Raw genomic sequence first — 26,147 nt, forward strand, 5'->3', positions numbered from 1 at the left:
TTTTAGGGAAGCAGGAGCAAGTCTGGAGCAACCAGGCAAGCAGTGTAAATTCAAAGGTTCGTCGTCACAGAGGCCACTAGCCAACGAGCAAGTGACCGGACAGACACGTCAAGCACAAAAGTACCAGCAGGCCCCACGCGGTACTCGGTGAGTATGGAGGGCTGTGTGTCGGTGCAAGACGTGCTCGGGGCTGGGGATTCTCAATCCTCAATGCACAACTTCGAGGGTGCCTAAGAAGCTGCACATGTAGCAATGAGCAGGTTTTTCAAGATGGCTGGTCCCACGTCTCTCGTTGCCTCCATGGGTCTCAGCTTTGCTGTGCCTGTGGATCGGGGTCAAAGAAGTCTGGAAGTCTAGTTCTTGTCAGGCTCTGTCCTCGGGCTCCAGCGGGAGCGTCGACAAAGCAAACTGCAGATCACTTGATGGTGCCTGTTTGCACAGGGTGGTCACTCCTTGACCACAAGGGAGATTCTTCAGTAGAATGTCGAAGGTCCAGAGTTTCATTTCAAGTTTCAGTTCAGGATAAATCAGAAGTCTCTAGACTCAGCTCCTACCTTTATACTAATCAAAGGGGCTGGATTACCTGCTACATCCCTCTGGAGAACCGCAGCCTTAAGGCCCGCGGCGCAGGGTACGCCTAAGATCCCCTGGATTCACCTGCCTTGTCAAATACAGAGACACGGACTCTTCATCTGGCGTAGAAGATGATATTTATTAGCTGCAGCTAGTACAGTGGTCTTAGAAGTCGTCAGTATAACGAGGTTCAAAAGAGACTGCCACTTAACTCTGTGCCGCACAGGTTTATATATGGTACAATACAATGCAAAATGCAATCATACGAGAGCAGGAGACATAAACAAATGTTATAAACAATGCTTTAAACCCAAAGTAACTCAGGTTTCCTGGTTGCGTTTGTTACTCGACCCCTTGAGTAAATTATCGAGTGAATCCACACAATCAGATTTACAAGTAGAGAAAACACAGCTGTATGTGTTAGAAGAATAGTCGTGAAACAGGAGAATACATGAGACATGTAGCGAAGGGCCGCAGATAAGATAACCTGGAGGAAAGAATGGTGTGAGCCAACAAATAGTCCAGACGGGGATTAATCAGCTCAGACAGGAATTAGTGTACTCGGCCAGACCCTGACACTCGTTGGTAAACATAAGCAAAAGAAGCCACCTGACACGAGAAGGCAGAAACGGCAAAAGAATCGCGTTCGCCGCGCTGCCTGAGTGAGGGCAACATAAAATGGCGGCGATTACAAAATGGAGGCTGAGCACGAATGAATTCGTAATTTATAGAACCTCAGGCCCTCCTTTTGCCATTACTCAGGCAAGAACAAACCAACTCATGCTAATCTGAGTCGGAATCAGCATCAATGTTCATGAAGTCCTCAAGCTGCTGCTGCACCATCATCCTGATATTCTCTGTCCTCTGAGTTGCAGGACGTGGAACGCATAAAGTAGCCAATAGGCCACACACTGCGGGACCACATTGAACGCACAGACAACGAGAGAATATGATGGCTAAAATTGCTCCTAGGAACGTCAAGATCTTCCATCCCCAGGTTGACAATATTCTCCAAAACCATCCCATAAAAGACCAATCCCCTTCGTCCTGATTAATCGACTCGAAGATGGTATGCAATTTGGAAATGGCTTCATATGCTGCCGGAGCATCGTTTGGAATATAAATGCAGCAGCTAGATCCAATCAATTTACAGACACCTCCTCTGTCTGCTAGGATCAGATCTAACGCAATTCGATTCTGCAACGTCATAAGACGATCAGCCTGAAGCTCTGCTGTAATGTTACCTATTGTGCCTGCAGTAACAATAATAGTCGTCTCGACCACACAAACCAATTGCCTGATATGTCTGCTGTTAACCATCGGGCCCCAAAAGGGGAGGAATCCTTTAAGGAAATCCCCTCTTTCTTGGGCTGCTGTGTCCTTGGCATCGAATATACCTCGGCTATGTCTACTTCTATGGTGGTCTGACGGAGCCGAATATGTAGAGGGAAGAAGGAAGGCTATATAACAGGTTCCAGAAAAGTTGGAATGGAGCCAGGTGTAAGCTCTATCTTTGCAGACAAAATATGTTCCTTGAGATGGAAACAATGGAGGGAAATCAGGGGACGAGAAAATGTAGGTGTGTAAACAACTCTGCTTATTGTCAGTTTTCTTACTGTTGACTTGGAGACAAAGATTACCTTGATGGGGTACAGTCCACACAGGAGAAGACTCACCCTGTCTAGTTTTGTCACTAAGACTAGAAACATAGTGGGTAACATTCCATCCTTCATAAGTTCTCTTCTCATCTAACGGAATGTTGCCCTTTTCTACAACCTTAGCCATCACCACTATACCTTTGATCAAAGAGCTGTGGCTGAAATCCAATCCAATCCCAGAAGCTTTTACAGGATTTCTAAGTCTGTTGTGGTATGCGGCCGAAAACATAGTCAGTTAAGCCCAAGCTGAACCTTCAAATGAGGAAGGGAGGACCAAATAGGGCATCCCTTTTTGTGTATTATGTGGCATAAGACCGCACACCCAACAGTCACTCATATTAATAGCCAATTGGTGTTGGTGTAACAACTGGATGAATGTAATATTCATATATTCAGCTCTCCTTATCTGTTTATGAGGGGGTAGAGTGTGCATTTTATGTGAAAAGACAGAAAAACGAGAGGGCAAAGAAGTTGTAGAGTTAGCAGCATTTCTTGGGTGTAGAATATGGACAAGCCAACCTATGCAAGCTAATAAAATATACAAAAACATAAAAATACACAAAGTTACGCAAATCGACTACGCAATGATTTGCAATATTTCAATCTCATTTCTTGTTTCCTATTTTCCCTACCTATGGTTGTTGTACCATCCATCTTTATCTAAAAAAATTGTCGCTCACGGCAATCTTCTTCAATCACTCAGCTATGTACTTCTGTATAACCTGAGGCACTAACCACTTACTAAAAGAACTAAAACCAGGTTACAGTCTGAGTCTCCTACCGTGACCCTGCGACGGAGACCGATGGCACATCTAATACTAAATATCACACAAAAACAAGGAGGCAAGAGATCAATACATATATATATATATATATATATATATATATATATATATATATATATATATATATATACATATATAAAAAAATTGTCTTTGAGTAATAAAGAAAAAAGTGTTCAAAATATTCAGTTCTTCTGGTCAGCTCTCGATCTTAGGTTGTAGCGAGTTTTGCTCTGCACTGTCTGGTCCTTAAATAGCGTTTCCAGATCCGTAGTGTCTATTCGAAGGTGCACAGGCACAGCGGCTTGAAGAATGTCATCATCTGCTTTCTCAGACTGAGTTCCATAGATTTGAGCATCACTGAAAGGCACAAAACAAGGGACTGCTGCAGTATTCGATTCTCTTATACCACTGCGAATCCACTGGTCAAAGGGTAATGGTAATGGCACTTTTTTACAGTGCACGCCATGTACCCAATTTCGCTTGCCGACCACTTTCACAGCCTTGTGGGTGGCGAGCAAAACTTGCGTAGGTGTAGACCAACGAGGCTCCAGATTCTTAGTCCGTTGAAAGTTCTTAATGCAGACCCAGTCACCGGGCAGAATGGTGTGACCTGGGTCTGTGGAGGCCTCTGGCAAAGCACTTTGCACCTGTTGACGAATAACACTTAATTTAGTAGTCAAATCATGCAAATAATCAATTAACAGAGGATATGGTATGTCAGAATATCTCTTGGGGCGAGGGACATCCCAAACATTAGCTGGGCGTCCAAATACCACTTCATATGGGCTAAGTCCCATACGAGAGTGTACAGTAGTTCTGGTTGACAAAAGAGCTAGGGGCAAGGCACCTGGCCAAGCAAGACTCGTACTGGCTTGAATCTTAGCTAGTTTGAGTGTACCATTATCACACTCAACCAAACCTGCTGACTGTGGATGGTTTGCCGCATGACATTTTTGTTTGATCCCAAGACCAGAACATACTTTCTGCATAACTTGACCCACAAATTCACTTCCATTGTCACTCCAGACAATTCGCGGCAAACCAAATCTGGGGAAGAACTCTTTAAGTAACACTATAGCAGTTGATAGAGCAGTGTTATCTTTCAAGGGGTAGGCCTCTATCCAGCGGGAAAAGGCACATACCACTACCAGAACATACTTATGGTTGTTGCATCGATCCATGTGAATGTAATCAATCTGCAACACTTCAAAAGGATATGACGGTGGAGAAAAATGACCTGCCGGAGTTGGAGTACCCTTTCCTGGGTTATGCATTAGACAAACAATACAATGCTTAACCACGTTCTCTGCACATTTTGGAATTTCTTCATTCTGCCATACAGGAGCCAAGAGTTTACAAATGCCTTTCGCACTAATGTGAGCTGGACCATGAGCCATAGTTACAACCGGCAATACATAAGCGTCCGGTAATAACCATCGCTGATGTTCCGACAATTCCGTCCAACAACCCGTCGAGTCTAACATTCCCGTACTTTCTTTCCACGTTCTCAATTCTTTCTCAGTTGCTTCTCCCTGAGTCGTTTTCACACTTTCAATCGTGTCTTCACACATTCCAACTTCCCTAACTCAATTTGCAGGACCGGCCACATACATTCGACTAGCTGTGTCTCTAGCTGTAGTTCTTGCTACTTCATCTGCAAACGCATATCCACGACCCACATCATCTGTAACTTTCTTATGTGCACTGCACTTTATGATTGCTATTTGTGCAGGTAAGGTAAGTGACTCAAGAAGATCAGTCACTAATTGACCATGCTTGATCTTTGTCCCGTGAGAGGTAAAGGATCCTCTCTCCCTCCATAACCTACCAAACTATGTGCAACGCCAAAAGCATACTGACTATCTGTGTACACATTCACTCTCTTTCCCTTTGCCAACACACATGCTCTAGTCAAGGCTATCAATTCAGCTGCTTGGGCTGAATTATGTCCAATACGTGCCGTCTCAACAATTGTGCATAAGGTGGTAACAGCATAAGCAGAAGTAGTCTCACCATTTGGAAGCTTGAAACAAAAACCGTCCACCCATAGTATCCCGTCCGGGTCCTTGAGCGGAGTGTCCTTCAAATCAATCCTACCCTTTGTTTCTTCTTCCGTTCGAAGAAAACAATCATGTTTTTCCTGAACGTCCTTCTCATCTGACAGTGGCAACAGTGTAGCTGGATTTAACGTGTTACATCTTTTGATGTGCACATGACTCGCTAGAAGTGTCAGCTCGTATCCAGACAAACGAGCACTCGTAAGATGCTGTGTTCTGGTTCTGTTCAGCAAGGTATCCACTGCATGTGGAACCATAACAATGAGTGTGTTATCCAACACTAATCCAGCAGATTGTCTAATAGAAATCGCCGCAGCTGCCGTAGCTCTAAGACAACTGGGCAAAGCTTTAGCTACTGGGTCTAATGTAGCGGAGAAATAGGCACATGGCCTCTGCTTATCTCCAAATAACTGTGTCAAAACTGACAATGCGCAACCCTCTCTCTCGTGAACGTACAGTGTAAAGGACTTGCTATAATCTGGAGTACCCAACACTGGAGCAGAACATAGAGCAGCACGTAGGTCAACAAAGCTTTTCTGACATTCATCCGTCCAAGGGAGCAGATGTGGCGTATCTTTCAACGTTAATGCCAACAATGGTTTAGCCAAAAGTAAAAAATTAGGAATCCATTGTCTACAGTAGGAAGTGATACCCAAAAAGGCACGTACTTCTCTCTGCGTGGTGGGTACAGACATCTGTGAAATAGCGTGAATACATTCTGGGGTCAATCGCCTTCCCTCCTTCGACAAGAGATGACTTAGATAGGAAACCTCTTGTCGGGCATATTGCAACTTAGAGGGAGACACCTTATGATGTAGAGCAGACAAATGATGCAACAACGCAACAGTCACTTCCTTACACACATCTTCCGTATCAGCAGCCACCAACAAATCATCCACATACTGAATAAGTGTAGCTCCAGGAGGCAAAGAAAAAGCATCAAGTTGTGACTTAAGAGCCTTACTATAGATAGAGGGACTTTCACAATAGCCTTGGGGTGCTCTCTTAAATCTAAAGCTTCGGTCACCGAGAAAGAAACCAAAGATATCCCTACTTTCTTCAGCAATAGGAATACTAAAGAAAGCATTCTTGAGGTCAATAACCGAAAACCATGCTGCCGAAGCAGGAATCATCGTCAACAAAGCTGTAATGTCTGGAACAACAGGAAACTGTGGCACAACAATTTTATTGACCTCCCTAAGGTCAATAATAAATCGGTAGACTGGAGGCTGTGAAGGATCAGTTCTTTTAAGGATCGGAAGAACAGGACTGTTACAAACATTGCCTCTCGTCTCTTCAACCACACCTTTCTGAATGAAATCATCGACAATAGCCAAAAGTGCTCTCCCTCCATCACTGGAGATACAGTATTGGGGAATGCGTGGCATCCTCACATTCTCTTTAACTGTAACAACATACGGTGGGATCGCAAGACAACCCACGTCATTCGGGCCTGTAGCCCAAAGACTTTCAGGAAGAGAAAGCAACTCAGATGGGAATTTCTCCCGAGACATATACACGGAAGATGTCATTTTCTTTCCCAACGTAAGATGCACACCCGAAGGGGAACAGTACAATGTTGCATGTAATCTTTTCAACAAATCCAAACCCAACAAGTTCTCACCGCAACCAGTTGTCAGAATAAGCGGGGCATTCAAATCATAGGGACCAACGAAACAGGCAAGGGGCAAGAAACCGGATTACGAACTGGGGCGCCAGAAAATCCCACAGAAGTATTTATTAAGCCAGACAAAGGTGCCCCAGGGAGTTTAGAATACATAATAGAGCTTCTCATCGCACCAGTATCCAAAAGAAACGGTTCTGAAACACCCATAGTATTGATCGTGACATATGGCCCATTTTGATCTACTGGAATCGACACAACTCCCTCACTTCGTCCATGGCTGTCCTATTCAATCTGAAAATCGTCAGCCCTTTCTTCACAATAATCGTCATTATAATACTGCGTAGACTGAACTCTCTGTTGATCAAAATAATTCGTAGTAGATGGAAGAGTGGAACGCTGCTCCTGAGAGGACGCACCTCGTCCTCTACCTCTAGATCCTGACTGAGAATTACCACGCCCTTGTGGAGCAGACATCCCATTATTACGCTGTAATAAAACCGGACAATTATTCTTGAAATGCCCCTCTTCTCTACAATACGCACATTGATTAGGACCCAACGGAAGACGTGGCGTGAAGTACTCAGGTTTCTGAAACACTGGGGGGGTTGAGAAAACTGAGGCTGTGCAGAAGGTGGAGGATAAGCTTGCTGTAAAAGAACCTTTGTTTTCAAATCTTTGTTTTTCTTTTCTTGTTTCTCCTTCTCCACCTCATCTCTATTCTCATAATATTGTGCAGTAGCCAATATTTTAGCAGGGGAAGAGACAGCCCATGCACTTTCAGAACTCTTTAGTTTATTTGACAATTCAGGAAGCAAGTTATATACAACCTTATCCACAAACAACCGCTGGCCACCCTCTGTACTCAAATCCTGACCACTATGATCAATAAACGTTTCTTCAAAACGGGTGAAGAAATCCGAAACGCTTTCATCTTTCTTTTGCTTGCATGCGGCCAGCTTATCCCAATTAACTCGCACCGCGGGCATCATAGTTTTCATCAATTCAATTATTCTGCCTGGTAGGGCCGTAATCAAATCATCGGGTTTCGCACCTCCCACTTGACCTGCATCAGCGGCTCTAATAGCAGCCCAATCACCACCTAATTCAGCATTATGATTTTCCCTATAAATCCGTGCCCACAATGCTTGTGGAACAACATTCCCAAATAACATATCAATATCGGCCAAATTCATAATACAAGCGTCAACTGTTTGAGACAATTCCTTCTAATATCCAGCCAGATTTTTATGCGGGTCCGGAAGAGTTTGTTTAAGCGCTAATACTTCAGACCTTTTAAAGGGTTCGTGGATCCATATACGCTGAAAATGAGCAGGGACAGGAGGCGGACCAACTACTGCGTCCCTCCATACGGGAAAACTTCACGCATCGGATAATTCTTAATGCCTTTGGTTTTGGTAGGATTAGTCTCAGAAAGGGAAAAAGACAGAAACATTGTTCGAAACGCAATGAGTTTTTTTACCGCGTCTTCGACTTGTGGCCCTACAATAAAACCTTTATCGAAGTCGGCTTGTAGCTTCAATAGCTCAGAAGGAACTACATCTAACTCCAGATCTTCCCAACCTTTAATAAGAGTCTGACACATGACATTAAAGACATATCTCTGCGTGGGCTCTACCCATTGGTGGAAAGAACTCATAATATCTTCTGTACTATAGTCTAGTCCTCTCTCAATCCATTTACGAGTGAGGGAACCCAAAACTACTTTCTCGTCCGTAAGGGGAAGTTGACAACGGGATTGTCGTCTAGAGAAAGCCGGAGACAGATTCAAAGACCCGAGAAGAAGAGAGAAGTAATTGGAGACAGCATCAGCTAATCTCCTGTGCGACGCAGGAGAATCCCTCGAGAGAATGGGAGGCAATGCAGATACAGAAGGTAACGGAGACTGAAGTGTAGCCGGCTGAGGAACAAGAGTGGGGATTTATAGAGGTGGGGGCTGAATCGTAGGCTGTAAAAATGGAACAGAAGCAGGCAGGGAAGCATTAATGGGCTGAGCCTGTTGCTGAATAATCGGCAATTGAACATCCACTGGTTGTGCAATGGGAGGGGGCAACAAAGGTGCAGTAGGATTTTGGGCATAGGGCGGAGGTGAATTCAATAAACAAGACATTAGGGAATCTTCTTCTAATTCCTTACTTTTATCTGAAGAGGAAGTAGGCAACACTGGATAGCATCTATCTATCGCCATGTGATGTTGTCTTTCCGATATTTCATTCGCACCATCTGTTTAATTATTTTTGAACTGCTGAGCGGCCTCTATAATTGACATGTTTTGTGCTTTCTTGTCCTTTTTCGCTTGCTTAATTTCTTTCTGTTTGGCTTCTTTACCCCAAAGGCAGAAAGAGTCAAACATTGCCGGCCGGGCTTTTCGTTTAAACAAAATCGTTTCCAGATTATCTAGTATGGCGGAGTCAAAACTACTGTTTTGGGGCCATCTCAAAACTCCACTATTTTTCGTGTATCGAACCCATGTCTCATTAAAGGTAATGGGACCAATATCAGGTTTGGAATAGAGCTCATAAGTGGGAGTTCTAACTGGAGGAATCGGACATGAATCCTCCAACTGGGAATCCCTCGTACAACCTAAACAACAAATTCTTCTAAACTTACTTAGTCCAGGCATCGTTACTTCTCTAGACTAGTCACAAACAACAAGGGGTATAAATCAACCAAACCGTACAAACGTACTTACCCCTTGGCTTCGGGTATTGCAATACCTGAATAAAAACAACAAAACAAAGGATTGTGGGAGCGACCCACCAAATACTTAACTAAGGATCGTCCTACACCAGCGAAGGTCCGTCTATCGTCTCGCTTTACCAAACAACATCAGAAGGGTCCATGGCAGGGCGACAGTCAGGGCAGCAGTCTTCAGCAGCCGTCGGAAAGGAGTAGCCGCGCTGTCAAAGACCTTTGGTCCACTTACGACATACAGGGGTCGATCACGTGGTGCGCGTCTTCCAGAATTTTCTTGCTGGGCTCCTCACGACCCTCGGGCTTAACCGCTTCCTCTGAAGTCGCACCATGTTGGGCGCTAGTTGGAGAACCGCAGCCTTAAGGCCCGGCGGTGCAGGGTACGCCTAAGATCCCCTGGATTCACCTGCCTTGTCAAATACAGAGACACGGACTCTTCGTCTGGCGTAGAAGATGATATTTATTAGCTGCAGCTAGTACAGTGGTCTTAGAAGTCGTCAGTATAACGAGGTTCAAAAGAGACTGCCACTTAACTCCGTGGCGCACAGGTTTATATATGGTACAATACAATGCAAAAGGCAATCATACGAGAGCAGGAGACATAAACAAATGTTATAAACAATGCTTTAAACCCAAAGTAACTCAGGTTTCCCGGTTGCGTTTGTTACTCGACCCCTTGAGTAAATTATCGAGTGAATCCACACAATCAGATTTACAAGTAGAGAAAACACAGCTGTATGTGTTAGAAGAATAGTTGTGAAACAGGAGAATACATGAGACATGTAGCGAAGGACAGCAGATAAGATAACCTGGAGGAAAGAATGGTGTGAGCCAACAAATAGTCCGGACGGGGATTAATCAGCTCAGACAGGAATTAGTGTACTCGGCCAGACCCTGACACTCGTTAGTAAACATAAGCAAAAGAAGCCACCTGACACGTGAAGGCAGAAATGGCAAAAACATTGCTTTCGCCGCGCTGCCTGAGTGAGGGCAACATAAAATGGCGGCGATTACAAAATGGAGGCTGAGCATGAACGAATTCGTAATTTACAGAACCTCACCTCCTATGGGTGGGACCAGGGAAGGGGGTGGTTACACCCCTTTACCTTTGTCCAGTTTCGCACTAGACCTGGGGCTGGAGTACCCCAGCAACTGGTTTGAACCGGGCTAAGCATGGAGCACCTTGTGTGCCCCAGGCAGTGTATCATTTCATTCAGCCCTCCCTGCCCCAATACACTAAGGCCTGTCTGGGGTGGTGCTAGCCCCTCCCAAGGCAGGAAATCTGTTGTCCAAGCCTCCCTCGCTGGATAGACTCTCAGCAGCAGGAGGTCAGACTTGTGTCTGTGGCAGCAGCATCCATTTTGTGTTGCTGAGGCTCTGGTTAACTTTAACCGGGATTAACAGGAACAACATGTCTTCTCCCTCTAGAAGGGTGGAATGCTACCCCCCGTTGCCAGAACTGGCGAGGGGGTAGAATTCCAAAGCGTATGACACCTTACACGACATGTTTTGATAAAACCGAACCAAAGTTAGCAATAACCGCGAGGATTATAATGCACTTAAGAGTATATGGTATGGCTATATCATAGAACAGCTATAAGGACATGGTTCCGAAAGCTGTAGACAGACTCAGCTCATGCTAGAGCATCATCTCACATAAAACCAAGCACTCTGCCTTCAGGATTGTTAAGGCCTGCCATAGGAGTGACTTATAGGTGCATATGTGCCTATATATAAGGTTAGATATAGGAATACTATATCTAAGCAAGGGGTTATTACACAACCTTGCCCCAGCTGAGTGATCAGCTAGTTGTGTCAATTTGGATGGCCAGGCAGGGGTGGCATAATTCATGCTGCAGCCCCTGGTAGGCCTTGGATGCACCTATGCCCTGGGTACCTATGGTACACTATACAGGGGCTCACAAGGTGACCCAACATCCAATTAGGTATGTACCTAAAGTACATGGAATCCATTTTACAGTGAGATCAGATAGCCTTGGGGCCCTGATTAGCAGGATCCCAGGCCAACTAAGTCGAAAACCAGCTAAACACTAGGCAAAAAGTTGGGGGTAACCATAGTCAGATATCCATCCTCCTACACAGAGGGCTTTGTCCAATCATCGTCCGTTCTGTCTGGAAGGTCCTCTTCCCATGCCCCCTGGTTTTATGTAATGTGGTGTGGGTATGAGTGATCAGTGTCTGATACATCTGATGAATTTTATGTGCCCCCAGGTCCCCCATCAGTAAACGACCCTCTATGGTAGAGGTCTTCCAACTTCTTCACTCTGAGCCCCCTAAGCAAAATGTTTTGAATTTGGGGCCCCCCTCAAAAAACTATATGGCAAGGATTTGGAAAAGGATAGCAATGACAGGAGGGGGAGGGGAGAAGGGGGATCATGAGGTCATTTGAGATGTGCTCTTCTGTAGCTTGTACTCCGGACTAAATGTGGGTCTTACAAAAAAAAGCAACAGCTAACAGGCAAGAACCAACACACTACTCCCTATAATAGGGGTGCTGTGGGCCCCATTGCAACTCCACCTGCTGCACTAATGATGGCTGTTGCCCGGCGAAGCTGGCTATTGCCTTCATTCGCTGATTTCCCACCATGTCTGCCAATCACGTCAATCTCAAAACAAGCTCAGGCTCTTTCTGAAAAGAATGAGCTACTCTATGCTGCCCCCCTTTTTACCCCAAGGGTGCCATCTGCCCTAATGCTAGCAAGAAAAATGAGTCCTCATGCCCATATTTAATAGTAATACAATCATAAATGAGGTGCAATTGGTCCCTGGGCAAAAGCATTGCTACACCTGCTTCACTAATGATAGCTACTAACGTGTTGTCTCCTCTGACTTTTGTTAACAACATGGGCTCCCATCTCACCTCATCCCTCTCCCTCTGATCTCATCATTCACCCCCATCTCTCTGATGCCCAAATCAAGTTTTCTCCTATGCTTCGATTTTCCCTTCCCTTTGTCCATTGCTCTGAGGACCATGGCAACACTGACACAGCAAGTAAGCCCTGGGTCTCTAAAGGAGCTGTAGCACCAATGATACATACAGACCTACAAAGCAGACTGTCTACTTTGCCAACTGAACAGGGCCATCACTTATAGGCCAGATGCCCAAATCATGCTTTCTGCCGCTTTGTGTAAAAGAACAACAAAAAAGTAAATTTAGACACCCCCCGTTCTTTGGGCCGTGTTCCATGCTCAGAAATGGTGAAGTGTGCCTGAATGCAACCCCCCACGTTCTTTTTCATTGAAAGACTGACATAACTGGGGTCCAGTGACCACTCAAAGAACATGCAGGCAGGGGAGAGGTACTCCTGTGAAGCAGAGAGAGGAATAGAGAACTGTTAAAGAAAAAATATGCCTTACCACCAGGATGCCCCGTTCCCGGAGGAAATCTAAATGTCTGCAACTGATTAATCCCCAAATATGAAGGCTGCTTTGGAGCCTGTGTAGGTTTTAGTTAATAGTCACTTGGAGCTTCACGGTGACAAATTTATTTTGAGAACTAATATGTGTCCATTAAAAAGAGTGCACCCTTTTAATGGACACATATCAAATAATTACACTACATATAATCTGAATGCTTCTCACTAAACTATATATGTTTAAAGCACTTGTTTTATCTTAAACCTTCTATTTTAAAATAATGACATTCACAGTGCGTCCCCGTACCACTGTTAATAAACAAGCCACTATTCCTCACTGCACCATTAAGGATTTAATTCTGTGACTTTCTGGTCACACACAAAGAAATTGATCACATTGACTACCGAGATTTCAGTGATAACATTGACTAACCGAGATTTCAAAAGGAAAGAGTATTTTTGCATTTATTTTTGTTTTGCGGTGTGTGCGTGTTTTTAATATGCAGTTACCTGAAGGTCGAAAAAATGCAGATTTTCTTTTTTTGCTATGTCTAACCCAGTCTCCACACTTCCTGAACCTGCCTCATGCAGCTCAGTACTACGGTCCTCACACTTTCTTATGGACTTTAAATGCTGCATGTAAATAGAGACAGCCTAGAAACGAGCCTTTCTCACTTCCAGGCTATCTTCATTTACATGTAATTGCAGCCCCATTAACGTCCCCCTGGGAACACATCCACGGCCCCCCAGGGGGCAGCGCCCCACAGTTTGAAGACCGCTGCTCTAGGGGGTGGCATTCTGGTAGGTCGTAGATCGGTTGGATCAGCATGGAAGCCTTCTGATGGTCAATCCAAACAGTGTATGAATTCAATTTTTCATGTATTTGAAAAAATTGAAGTTCATGAGGGCGAGTAGAATGGCCCTAAAAGATTAATTGAGTGGAAAGAGAGAGGTGGTCGACTTACCACAATTATATTTGATTTTTGAGTAGTTCTTAAATAGAATCCACCATTTGGTTTGAATCTAAAATCTAAAGAATGTGAGGGAAGATTTAGACGCATTATTTTCCGTAAAAATACAAGCAGCTTCTGGAGGGCGTGGCCTACCTTCATTCCGGTACGGCAGTGAATGCAATCTTGCATCCACGAGACAGGTACATACACGGTGAAATGTTCAGGTCTTTGAATGATAGACGCTGTGCGGGAAAGAACATACAGCCTGATTCATCAAAGACCCGTTTTGCGAGTCTATATTAGCGATTTTAAGGAATCGCTATTACAGACTTGCAAAACGGGATTCATGTAGGAATTGCAAAAAGAATTGCGATTCCTACACATTCCTTATTTGCGATTAGCAAATTGCTAATCGCAAATAAGGAATAACTCCCCATTCATTTCCTATGGGCCTTTTGGCCCATAGGAATGAATGGGGGGTATTCCTTATTTGCGATTAGCAATTAGCTAATCTCAAATAAGATAGCGATTCAAAGGGTGCCAGGGGTGTCCAAAGGACACCCTGTAGCACCCCTTAAATGCAAATTGAAACAGGTGTTGCACACACACATGTCCAAAGGACATGTGTGTGTGCAACATGCAACTTAGAAAAATGCTTTTAAAAGCATTTTTCTAAGTTTTCGCTATTTACCACGAGGTTTGACCTCGCGGTAAATAGCGGGCCGACATTGCGAATTCGCAATTTTTAAATGGATGATGAATTGCATTTAAGGAATCTCAAATAGAGATTCCTTAAATGTAATTCCTCGCAAAATAGCGAAATCGCTATTACCGATTTTTGCATTTGGGATGATGAATCCCAAATGCAAAAATAGCGCTCGCAAAGGGCCAGATTCTCAGAATCTGACCCTTTGCGAGCCGATTTCGGCTTGATGAATCAGGCTGATAGAGACCACATCACCTTGTAAAAGCCTCCGTCAAACTCAGCGTGCACGCAGAGCTGCAGTAGCTTAGTGTCAGCGTGCGGTGAGACATGCGCTTAGCTGAGAGGTCATCATTTTGAAAGGGGAAATTCCTCACGGGAGGTGAAAAAAGGTGGGGGAGTGAAGTGGTTTACTAACAATAATAGATGTCACACTCTCGATTGCTATTGGAATGCATAAAACAGTGGTATCACGAGTCATGCGGAAAATTGCATCACAACAACGTGATCTCGTGTAGGCATCATTGAATTGAGGACATACGGCATTACCAACAATAGAATATTTAAGGACATGCTTAGTCCAATGAATCTAAGCAAAACCAATCATTTTAAACAGATGTATGTAAAATTATGAATGCACAATAAGTGACGTCACATAGTAAATATAATTCCGATAAGTCAATCACCTCTCCATTTCCAATCAATTAATCTTTTAGGGCCATTTTATTCGCCCCTCAATGATTCCAATTATTTCAGATAATAATGGATTCGTACACTTTTTGGATTGACCATGATAAGGCTTCCATGCTGTACAATTGATCCGTGGAAAGTTTACCACGACCACCTTGCCTTTTAAATATCCCAGTATTTTGTTGAACTCATGATGTTGACTTAATACTTTACCTTCTTTTGCTTAATTCCACAGTCATTGTAGCTGTTTGTCGCTATCTGTTTTTACCTCCAAAAAAACTTGATTTGTGGGAATCCTTCCCACGGCTGGATTTGGTGAGTCCACCACTAATTGTGGCCACCTATTACTTATAAATACAGGAACACATCTGACTCTTGTCTAAATTATTTTGCCCCTCATAGGCTGTCCACAACTCTGTTTTCAGTCCTGAAGAAGATCCGCTGTGATGCTTGTTGAATTGCGCATACCTCTGGGTCAAAACGTCAACGTTTTTTATTTAGCTCATGTCCATCAGTTTCGTCACCTCAAGACCAGAAAGAATAATTTCTTAGGCGTTCTGTGAAAACGTGATATAAACTGTGAAACAACAGATCTGTTTTTATTCATATGATGTACATATGTGTGTTTATTGTATGTTTTGTATATCTCACTCATGATACCACCATGTCACTCTATTTCACTTGGCTCACTCAAGTCACTCTATTTATGCTACCCGCTGTTGCAATTGTATATGTGACAGCCATATACTAAAAGAGTAAATATTGCAACTGAGCAAATGAATAGGTATTTTTGCTGTGTTTAGTTGGTTATCTAAAAAGTGATTTATTAGACTTTATTCTTGCAAATGACTTCCTTTACGTTATATTAATTATTGAATACTAAGCGATTGGTTTACCCAGCAGAACCTACTGTAGACTACATTATTAATACCCAGGTTCTGAGGGACACAGGGTTATCAATAATGATCAAGGGTAGTGTAGTCATTACTCTACTGTAAACTACATGATTACACTACGGCTTGACTCCTCCTGTCCAAGAGGCTATCACCCACCAGGCCACATGAACCTCTATCAGACGTATGCACACCCGTACATCAAAGCTTCCAGCCAGAATTTAAAGGCGCAGGCACTTGTAAGACATGCTTGATGTAAATAATAATATTAAAAAGGTAAAAGGTAAAGCATTGCGCCCGTTTCGTGAGTGCCCTGCTCCGACTTAATGTATGTTTAAAGGCGAGCCACGTGTGCAGAGCAAATGAAAGGCTCGGACTACATATGTGAAAATGGAGCTTGAAATAGTTATTCGAAACAACAGATGAACAATTGAAGCCGAAGGAAACTGAATATAGGAGGTGCTCCTCTGCCGTAAACGGAAGTTACATCTCTGGTTTAACCACTCAGCAACCAGCAACAAATAGTGATTCTGTATTAACCCCCAACGGCAAAATGCAGGCAGGATCAATGTCCTTTATGGACAACAGCAGGTCTTGCAGACAACGCATGTGCGCTGCCTAGGCTCAACCTAAAAATGTTAGCAGAATATTTTTGTCGGAAAGAAGCATATGCAGTTCCTATAGTGGTAGACGAAGGAGAGATATGTCAATCAGCAGAGCACCCAAATGTGTGCTGCTCTGAAAAGTTTAGGAGGAAGGGAATTCCTCCTGTCGGAACTAGGGCCCTCACACACACAGCCAGCTAGGTGTCATGCTTCATCATATGGGCCTGCTCCTCGTCGGGTCGGTGCTGCAATACCCAACGGGCACTCATAGAGGAGCTCTTTAGCGGAGATCTTTTGTTCCTTGCCATATGGTGCAGTGGGGGTGAGGCGTCTTATGAAGTGTAGATGTGGTGAGGAGTGATTAGAACAAGTTGGATAGTCCAAAGATACTTTTATTCAGACTGACTATCCACCTGAATAAAGATGTGAAAAAAGTGGCAGCTATCTGAAGTTTATGATTCAGTTTAACTATACTCAACTCTGTGGGTCAACATGTTTCATGTTGTTAGGTCAGGTGGATCCGTGGCAATTCATCAGGACCTAGTGGTTGAACTATCTACGCTATGTGGTGGGTGTAAAAACTACCTACCACATCTCAACGCTTTGAGTCGAGTACCCATAGTATCTCAGAGCGACCTAGTAGTAAACAAAGTATCGCTTCTGTTAGTTGCTGGCCGGATAACTGGACTAATACATTGTAATGCCCATTGGGCTCCAGGATGTGAGCAGTCAAAACCTACCCCTCTCTGCCGGCACTACTGCTAGGCCGCTCTGAGATACTGTGGGTACTCGACTCACAGCGTTGAGATGCAATAGGTGTTTTCAATGCCACTAAATTCATGTAAAAAAAATTCCAACCCTGAAAATGATCCTCCCAAAATTGTGCGGACAAATTTCTGAAACTAGCCGGCCATTTTCTTACAACTGCAGTCTAGTCTTTATGCGCATATGAGCATGACTGGGCTTTTTCCTGCCAGTATTTAAACAGCATCGGGATGAAGACACGCTAATATGCGGTCTGCCCGGGTACGAGTAGGTGTCATTGACAGAGGAGTGCTGAAGCAAGTAAAATCTTTTCTTCCCTAACAGGAACCCAGGATCCCTGAAAAATGCTCACTTTTTCCTCCAGGCCACACTGTGGGGAATAACTAACAAGTATTTCACATTTACCCATGGCACATCTCTTGACTCAAATACTTTATATACATTCTTCTAGGGTTACTACAAGCCCCACCACCCTGGCAGTCCTTGAGGCACAGCGTTGCCAAAATAGAAGTATGTTATTACAAATTGTGAACAGTATGTTTATATGTTTGTTTTGTCTTGTAATGTTTGCTCACAAGTGTTTCTTTCTTTTTACCAATGTTATTAACGATTAACCATGATTTCTCACAATAGAGTAGTCCGATATGTGTTCCAAGGTGTGTCATTGGATAGAAACACTAATTAAAATGTTTTACTACTAAGGGCACCGACACAGACTATAGAGGAATGCATTGATTTAAGCACTGCATATAGTTTGGACCTGCCCAAGTGAGAGGTGGGCAGGCAATATGTACTAATCTCTTTGTCACTCGAACAGATACTACGAGTCTCATTTCAACCGTATGTATTAAATTTGGTGCTCACACATTAGGTGTGCATCTATTCTTTATTTCTTTAGTGCAGGATAGTTTTTCTCACGGAGTGGTACGCACGGGGCTGGTCCCCATGTGGTCCTGAAGAAGAGGTTTAGGGGACACCTCGAAACATGTTGACCAAATACCAGGGAAAGTATGCACATAAATTACACTTCCTCTCTACTATTAACCCTTTTTTATCCATACCAACTGGGAGCAGGAATAAATTAATCGCTCACTAGCTAGGTATTTTTAGCATCACCATCACCACTCCCGCAAACACTGCACTACACATTTTTTCACAAAAAGTGCTCCTACGTAGTTCCGCAAGTTGCAGCACGCCCCAGACAGTAGATGTCTGGGATGGCCCCAATGATGAAGCATGTCATCTAGGGGCAACCCTTGGTGAGTGAGGGGACTCGAGAAGAGAATTTTCTCTTCTTAATTTTTTGGGCGTTGTTTCGCACATTTAGCAGAAGCCCTTCCCTTTAGTTAGGTTCTCTAATCTGTCATCTACCTAACGTCTACCTCCATCTCCCCAAATTTTTGTTTATACCATTGATGCCACTCATGCTTTACTAGATAGTGACATCACTTTTACTGCTGATGAATGGTGGAGAGCATGACAGGAAGATAAAGTATTAAAACAAGTTGGTAATACCAAAGGGGATGATTGACGGAGTGTTGAACAATGCAAGCACTCACCCCCAGTCAACTGATCTGGGTTTAATCCATCATCATTCTTTAGCTCACTCCGCCACCCCAGTTCAGATATGCAAATCAGTCTGACCCTGTGCCTAATGGGAACAGTCCAGCCGGAACTACCAAGCCATGTCTTCCCTGGACCTGAAACAAGCATCCTGGGACCTGTTTCTGGCTAATCAGCTGTCATCAGCCAGGTTAGCTTGAATCCAGTGGCAAAGTGAGCAAGGGACCCACGTCTGGGCATACCCTGCCAACTTAGGGCGAACAAAGCAATACCAAAGGGGATGATGGATGGAGTGATGAACAATGCAAGCACTCACCCCCAGTCAACTGATCTGGGTTGAGTCCAGCATCATTCTTTAGCTTACTCTGCCACCCCAGTTCAGACATGGCCACATGCAAATCAGTCTGACCCTGTGCCTCATGGGAACAGTCCAGCCCGAACTGCCAAGCCATGTCTTCCCTGGACCGGAAACAAGCATCCTGGGACCGGTTTCTGGCTAATCAGATGTCATCAGCCAGGCTAGCTTGAATCCAGTGGCAAAGTGAGCAAGGGACCCACGTCTGGGCATACCCTGCCAACTTAGGGCAAACAAAGCAAAACCAAAGTTCGGGCTGGACTGTTCCCATGGGGCACAGGGTCAAGACTGACTTGCATATGGCTGGGTTCAAACTGGAATGGCAGGGTGGTAAGCAAAAAAACGATGTTTCTCTGTACTGGGGTGAATGTATGATATTATTCTGCATTCGGTCCATCAACTGTTGTTTTTACATTTGTCACCCCGAGTGGGACGGGTATGCTCAGACGTGAGTCCTGTGCTCTCCATGCCACTGGAATCAAGCTATCCTGGCTTATGAGGGCTGAAAGCCCAAAAGCAGTCCTAAGATGCTTGTTTCCAGTCCAGGGAGGACCTGGCTTGGCAGTTCGGGCTGGACTGTTCCCATGGAGCACAGGGCCAAGACTGATTTGCATATGGCTGGGTTCATTCACTGGAATCAAGCTGCCCTGGCTGATGAGGGCTGAATGGCATGGTGAGCAAAAAAATGAGGGATTTAGGCCCAGATCTCTGTACTAGGGTGAATGTATGACATTGTTCTTCATTCTGTCCATCAACTGTTGTTTTTGCATTTGTCACCCCGAGTGGGACAGGCATGCTCAGACGTGAGTCCTGCGATCTCAATGCCACTGGAATCAAGCTGCCCTGGCTGATGAGGGCTGAAAGGCTGAAACCGGTCCTAGGATGCTTGTTTCTAGTCGAGGGAGGACTTGGCTTGGAAGTTAGGGCTGGACTGTTCCCATGGGGCACAGGGTCAAGACTGATTTGCATATGGATGGGTTCAAACTGGAATGGCATAGTGAGCAAAGAAAATATGGATTTAGGTCCAGATCTTTGTACTGGGGTGAATGTATGACATTGTTCTGCATTCAGTCCATCAATTGTTGTTTTTGCATTTAAAACAAGTTGGCACTTAAAGCACTAAAGGTTCGCCTCTTGTTCGGTGTTTACAGAGTGATTTAAAAACGTACGCACAAGTGGCCATCAAACTCTCACTGGTTGGCATGGTTTTGAGAGGTGATTTGCAGGTTCCCCCATCTAAAATGCGCCCTTTCATTATTTCTAAAGCACATCAGGGACATCTGGGCACTACTAAGACACGCATCCGCAGCAAAGAACAGTACTGGTGGCCTTCTTTAGATAGTCAAGTGAGGTTGACAGTAGACAAGTGCCTTGAGTTTCTCCTCCTAGATAAGCATTAAAAGTTAAGCAAAGCACCCCTGCATTGCACTATGGGTTATCCTTTCCATTAAGATCTATTATGCTCTGGCAAAGAAACAGTCTCTTGAAGGCCTCAGATCTCTTTCCACCAGAGCTAAGCCAGACAACCTGGCTCAGCTGCGTGGTGTCCCGGTTCTTGACATCTTCCAGGCGGCAACGTGAGCATCTCTGCACACGTTTGGCAAGCATAATTGCCAGGACAATCGGGTCCGTAGAGAAGGACTCAGTGGCCATTCGGTCCTACAGGACTTTCTGGTTTAAACTTTTCCGCAATCCCTCATCCGGGGATGGTATTGCTTGGGTATCTGTTCACAGGTAAGGGATCTCTGGTTAGATGTCTCTATCAGATGGACAAGTTACTTACCTTCGGTAATGCAGTATCTGGTGGAAACATGATCTAGCCGCAGATTCCTTACCGACCCACCCATCCTCCCTGCACTGTGGATCAGTTAATCACGTCAGAGCTGTTCCCCTTCAGGGCCATAGTTATTTTAACGCACCACTATCAGTCAACTTCATGGCTCCATGCTTCTGTTGTGGAAAGTTGTGAAAAGTACTGACGTCTGCACGCCGAGGTGTCGCATATATAGACAATTCGGACGTCACCACAACAAACTCGATGCCATATGACATCACAAGGAGTCTACCGGTGCGCAGGGGTATTGCTAAGAAAAATCTTCTGGATCCAGCCTGGCGCCTGGAAGTTCACAGGTAAGCAATCTGTGGCTAGATCATGTTTCTACCAGTTAAGGCATTACCAAAGGTAAGTAAGTTGTCCTTTTTAGCTCACCATGTGTAGGAAAGTAGTGTCTGCTTTCATGGTTACTCCCACTTTTTGCTTGGTGTCTGTCTGTTTTTGATCTAGTCTGACTAGGATCCCGCTAATAAGGATCCCAGTCACTGTGCTTTCTCCCTAAATTCACCATGATAAGTACTTTTTTACATCTGCAATTGGCTACTGGTGTACCCTAGTAGGTCTCTAGTATATGGTCCTAAGGTATTCGGGGCATAGGTACACCAGGGGTCTCCCATGGGCTGCAGTATGTCGTTTGCCAACCATGGGAGTCCACTTAAACTGTGACTACAGGCCTGCCATTGCAGCCTGTGTGAGTTGGTGCTTGCACCTCTCACAGCAGATATGTATTTCCTTATATCAGAGGTCACAGCTCCTAAAACCTATAAGTCACCCCTGTTGGAGGCTCTTCTCTCCCGAGGTCAGGGTGCTTGGTTACAAGTGTGGAGGTGTCCCTCCTTGAGCAGGACACACCTACAAACCCTGGAGTCTATTCTCCAGGCTTTGTCAGTGCGGTCAGCCGTTTTAGAACATATAGTGGACATCAGTCATTACTAGATGTCTAACTATATAGTGGCTGCACCGAACCTGGTCATGTTTGGTATCAAACCCCAACACCAATTCCAGTGTTGGAAGTATGATCTCATGTACTGGGGGGGCTCCTTTGGGGTAGCCCATGTACTCCCAGTAAAAGCCTTTCAGGGTCTGAGAGCAAGCTAGTGCTGCTGCCGACCACAGACATAATTCTGCCCTTATGCTGCTGAGCCAAGCTTGAGCAGGGGCTGGTAGAACAATAGGTTTCCTGTCACAGGGGTTGACCAACTCCCAGATAGGACTTAGTGTATTGGGCTGGTGTGGGGGTGCTTGTCAGCATCAGCAGACTGGTTTGTAGGGTACATTTGTTGCTCTGAAGGGCACATTTGATGCCCTCCTTTCATACCTGAGTTTGAGCCTGTTCCAGGAAGCCCTTGGCTCCAGCGCAAAATCGGACAAAGCACATGGAGGTATCCTCATCCCTGTCCAACCCCCGAGTTGTTCCAACCCTGTCCCTATGATACTTAAGGGGAGACCTGTGAGTGGTTCCTTAGATTTGTCATGGTTCGAGACTCCGGACTGAAATCACATCGCTCTTCGATCGTCTGGACACTTGGAGTTCTCTGTACTTTGTTGGCACCAAGACTGCATCAAGGAAGACTCCTGCTACTCCTGGTCTTGCTGTTCTACAAATCTTCTTAGTCATCTGTGTTTCTTCCAGGTTCTTCAACAGACCTGTGGGCATCAAGGACACCCAAAGTAATCTCCCTTGGAGTTAAGGAGTCACTCCCCTGCATTTGTTGGCACTCCAACAAAGCTGGTTATATGGGACACATCATATTCTTTGTAAGTTTCTCTTTTTGGGTGGGTGAGATCTGTTGGGGATGGTTGATAATTCTTAAATGAGGAACACTTAGAGGTAGGTATGACTAGATAATTCAGTATAACCATACTTTTGGAGTATTTAAATGCCCTTCATATATAACTTACAAAGAATATGATGTGTTCCGTATAACCAGGTTATTTGTGTATGAATTCTATGAGTGGAGGGCAAACTGGTTTTATTCCCGCTTTTGCTCCTTACTTGTTTACTGGCTGCAACAAAGCTGACAGGTCTGCTGCTCCTGTCATCCTATGGTCTTCCCGATGCTCAGTAATACAGGTAGTGGTTCTGCAACTCCCTCAAGGCATGGCCTGTCCTCTCTGCATTTTTGAGGCTAGTATCCTTCATCAGAACCACTGGGGCCGAACCCCTGTGCACTGCGTCAACTTGCCGTTGCCAAGGCTTGTTGGCTCTGCACTCCAGAGATCTTCGGGCTACAAGAAGCTCCAACCTCTAGCATCTCTTCCCTCCAAGCTCAGTGTCCTCATTGCATGTCCACAGCTACCACTTTGAGAGCTTTTTATGGTTATCAATGACCACTAGCATCAGCATAGGGGTTGCCAGGACTAGTGCACGGTGCATCACTTAAATATGTTTGGTCCATATACTAAGCCAGCCTCCTGCACCACAGCTGTAGGAAAATCTACATTTCCCATTATAATCTTGCGAGCCAAGCGGGATTCAGTCTCCTCAACTGAGACTCTGCCCCAAAGTAAGTTTGTTAAGATAGAACTTGCACAGACTATGGTGAGGCTTCTGAAAAGTTACAACACTGCTCATTTGGTTGAGATCGGGAGTGGACTGCATTTGTCCTATGGCATGGAGTGGAGTAAGAGCAATTGGATGGTTGTACAGAAGAGTCTACGATCCCATAGCCTGAAGAAACATGCCTCTGACACAACGCTCACTGCTGGGCCCTGACTTTGGTTAACTTTGGTGTGGGGAAGCAAATTGTAAAGACACACAAGTCAAACAATCCTTCCTAGCAACTATTAATACTAGAATACACCTGTAATGTTCAGTATGTTTCTCCTGAACAGAAGATAATAGAAATTGTCACATGTAGCAATGAAAGAGGATGAAAACCTTTGGTGTATAGACTTGGAGTTCATGACGTGTGATCGAGCGTTTGAAATGGTTTTGCAACTAAATGCAAAAAATGCACGTTTTTGTAGTCCCTTCATTTGTTTAGTCTGTTACTGGCATAACCCAAATTAAAATATATTGTTGGAATGGTTCACAACTTCTTTACTTTCGTTTTTACAGTTGGATTTGTTTTCTCTTTTTAGACTTCCGTTTAGCACTAATTCAGCTTTGTGTGTCTCCTGTAAAATCTGACAACCTCAACCGTGCATGCAAGTTAATCAGAGAAGCAGCACAACAAGGAGCAAAGGTTGTAGCTCTACCGGTGAGTGCATGGCTTCAGAAAACTTATAAATCATCAACAATTGTGTCAATGTCCTACCACTTCTATGATGCTGCAAATGTACTACTATTTCAGCTAACTTGAAGATCGTTTTCCCAATTAATAACTAAAGTGTTGAGAAGGTTAAGATTACATTGGGGTATATAGTTTTTGCATTCATTGTAATTGTTCACAAATACCTCTAGGGAACCTGGACATTGTAATGAGTAACTGCCTTGACTTAGCATACTCAGTAATGGACTATCCTAGCCAGTATATTTCATATGTAAGTGGAATCGAGAACCCAAACTCCCCCTTCTTGTTAATAAATATCCTCTAATTACAAACAGCGTGTGGATTGATTAGATCGGAATGTGTAGAGTGCTGTAATAGATTAACTAAATAAGACCAGCCCACTAACTCTTCTGCACACATTGTTCCTGGGACACAGGGCGGACGGCCCAAAGCTACAGAGAATAAATATTACTTAGAGGAAAGTATTCTAGATAAGGGGGGCAAAGCCCAGTCTAACATGAGTGATATTCCCTTATGGGGTACTTTGTTGTTCACAGGCCCATTATAGTTCAGTACAATATTAAAGTGGCATTGCCTGTGGTGTCATATATATATATGAATGTGTTAGGACAGGCTAGCAAGGCAGGAAAGTAGAACATAGCATTCACTTTTTCCTGACTTACGCAAAAGTGGTCTCTAAAGCTTTGACAACTTTTCGATAAAGCCAGAATAGAATTATACTACCACGCCATTGAACATCTATGGCACTCCTTTCACACTGCTCATCAGGCTTTACAAAGTGGGCATGATGCTGAAATGAAGAGTTGTGAAAAATAGGTGGGAGAGGTCTATAGCAAACACTAAGAGATGATGGACGGAGATCTGTAACTTTTCAGACACTCACCTCAGTCACATATCTGGGTTGAATCCATCATCGTTCTTTAGCTCACTTCGCCACCTTAGTTCAGACCCAGCTATATGAAATCAGTCTTGACCATGTGCCTCATGGGAACAGTCCCAGCCTGAACTGCCAAGCCAGGTCTTCCCTGAACCGGAAACAAGCATCCTGGGACGGGTTTTGGGGTAACACCCCTCATCACGCTGGCTAGATTGAATCCAGTGGCAAAGTGAGCTAAGGGACCGATGTCTGGGCATACCCTGGCCAACTTAGGGCGAGCAAAGCAAACACAAGGAGATGATGTACGGAGCGCTGAAACTTTTCAGACACTCACCCCCAGTCACAATCTCTTTGTGCTTGCTTTATTCGCCCTAAGTTGGCAGGTTATGCCCGGTCTGCCATGAAGTTAGAAAATGCATCTTAACAAGGTTTGCAGGCCTATTCAGTCCTAGATAAAAGGACAGCATTGTCCGCATCAAGTAGGACGGGGAGGCCACACCCGCACTATGCACGGATAATCTATCCCCAATAGCTCTTAATTCTCGAGTCCCAATCATTAATGTAAAAATTACACAGAATTGGGGCCAAGATACAGCCTTGCCGTACTCCCCTCTTAATCTCAAAGTCTCTTGTAACACGGAGAACCTGGGAGAACCTAACATTGGCCTTAATTGACTTATGAAGGTCCTGTAAAATAATTAACAATTCTATTCTCTACCCCCATTACCTCATAGACCGCCATAGTTTATCCCTATTTACACAGTCAAATGCGGAAGACAAGTCCATGAAGGCAAGGTAGACAGTACCTGGGCACGCAACTGTGTATTTGCTTACTAACATAGTTAGATTAAGACATTGGGCCACGGTTGATCGCCCAGGACGAA

At 44.4% G+C, this 26,147-nt stretch overlaps 1 protein-coding gene across 1 annotated transcript in view; it reads left to right on the plus strand.

Moving 5' to 3' along the window:
- Window positions 1-26,147, plus strand: part of LOC144771843 (omega-amidase NIT2-like) — an 823,895-nt gene that overhangs the window by 40,603 nt on the left and 757,145 nt on the right. The window contains exon 2 of the mRNA XM_078656107.1: window positions 24,235-24,353. Coding sequence (XP_078512233.1) covers window positions 24,235-24,353 — 119 coding nt within the window. The remainder of the gene's footprint in view (window positions 1-24,234; window positions 24,354-26,147) is intronic.

The sequence above is a fragment of the Lissotriton helveticus genome, chromosome 8 (assembly GCF_964261635.1).
Source record: "Lissotriton helveticus chromosome 8, aLisHel1.1, whole genome shotgun sequence".
In the NCBI taxonomy this organism is placed as follows: Eukaryota; Metazoa; Chordata; class Amphibia; order Caudata; family Salamandridae; genus Lissotriton; species Lissotriton helveticus.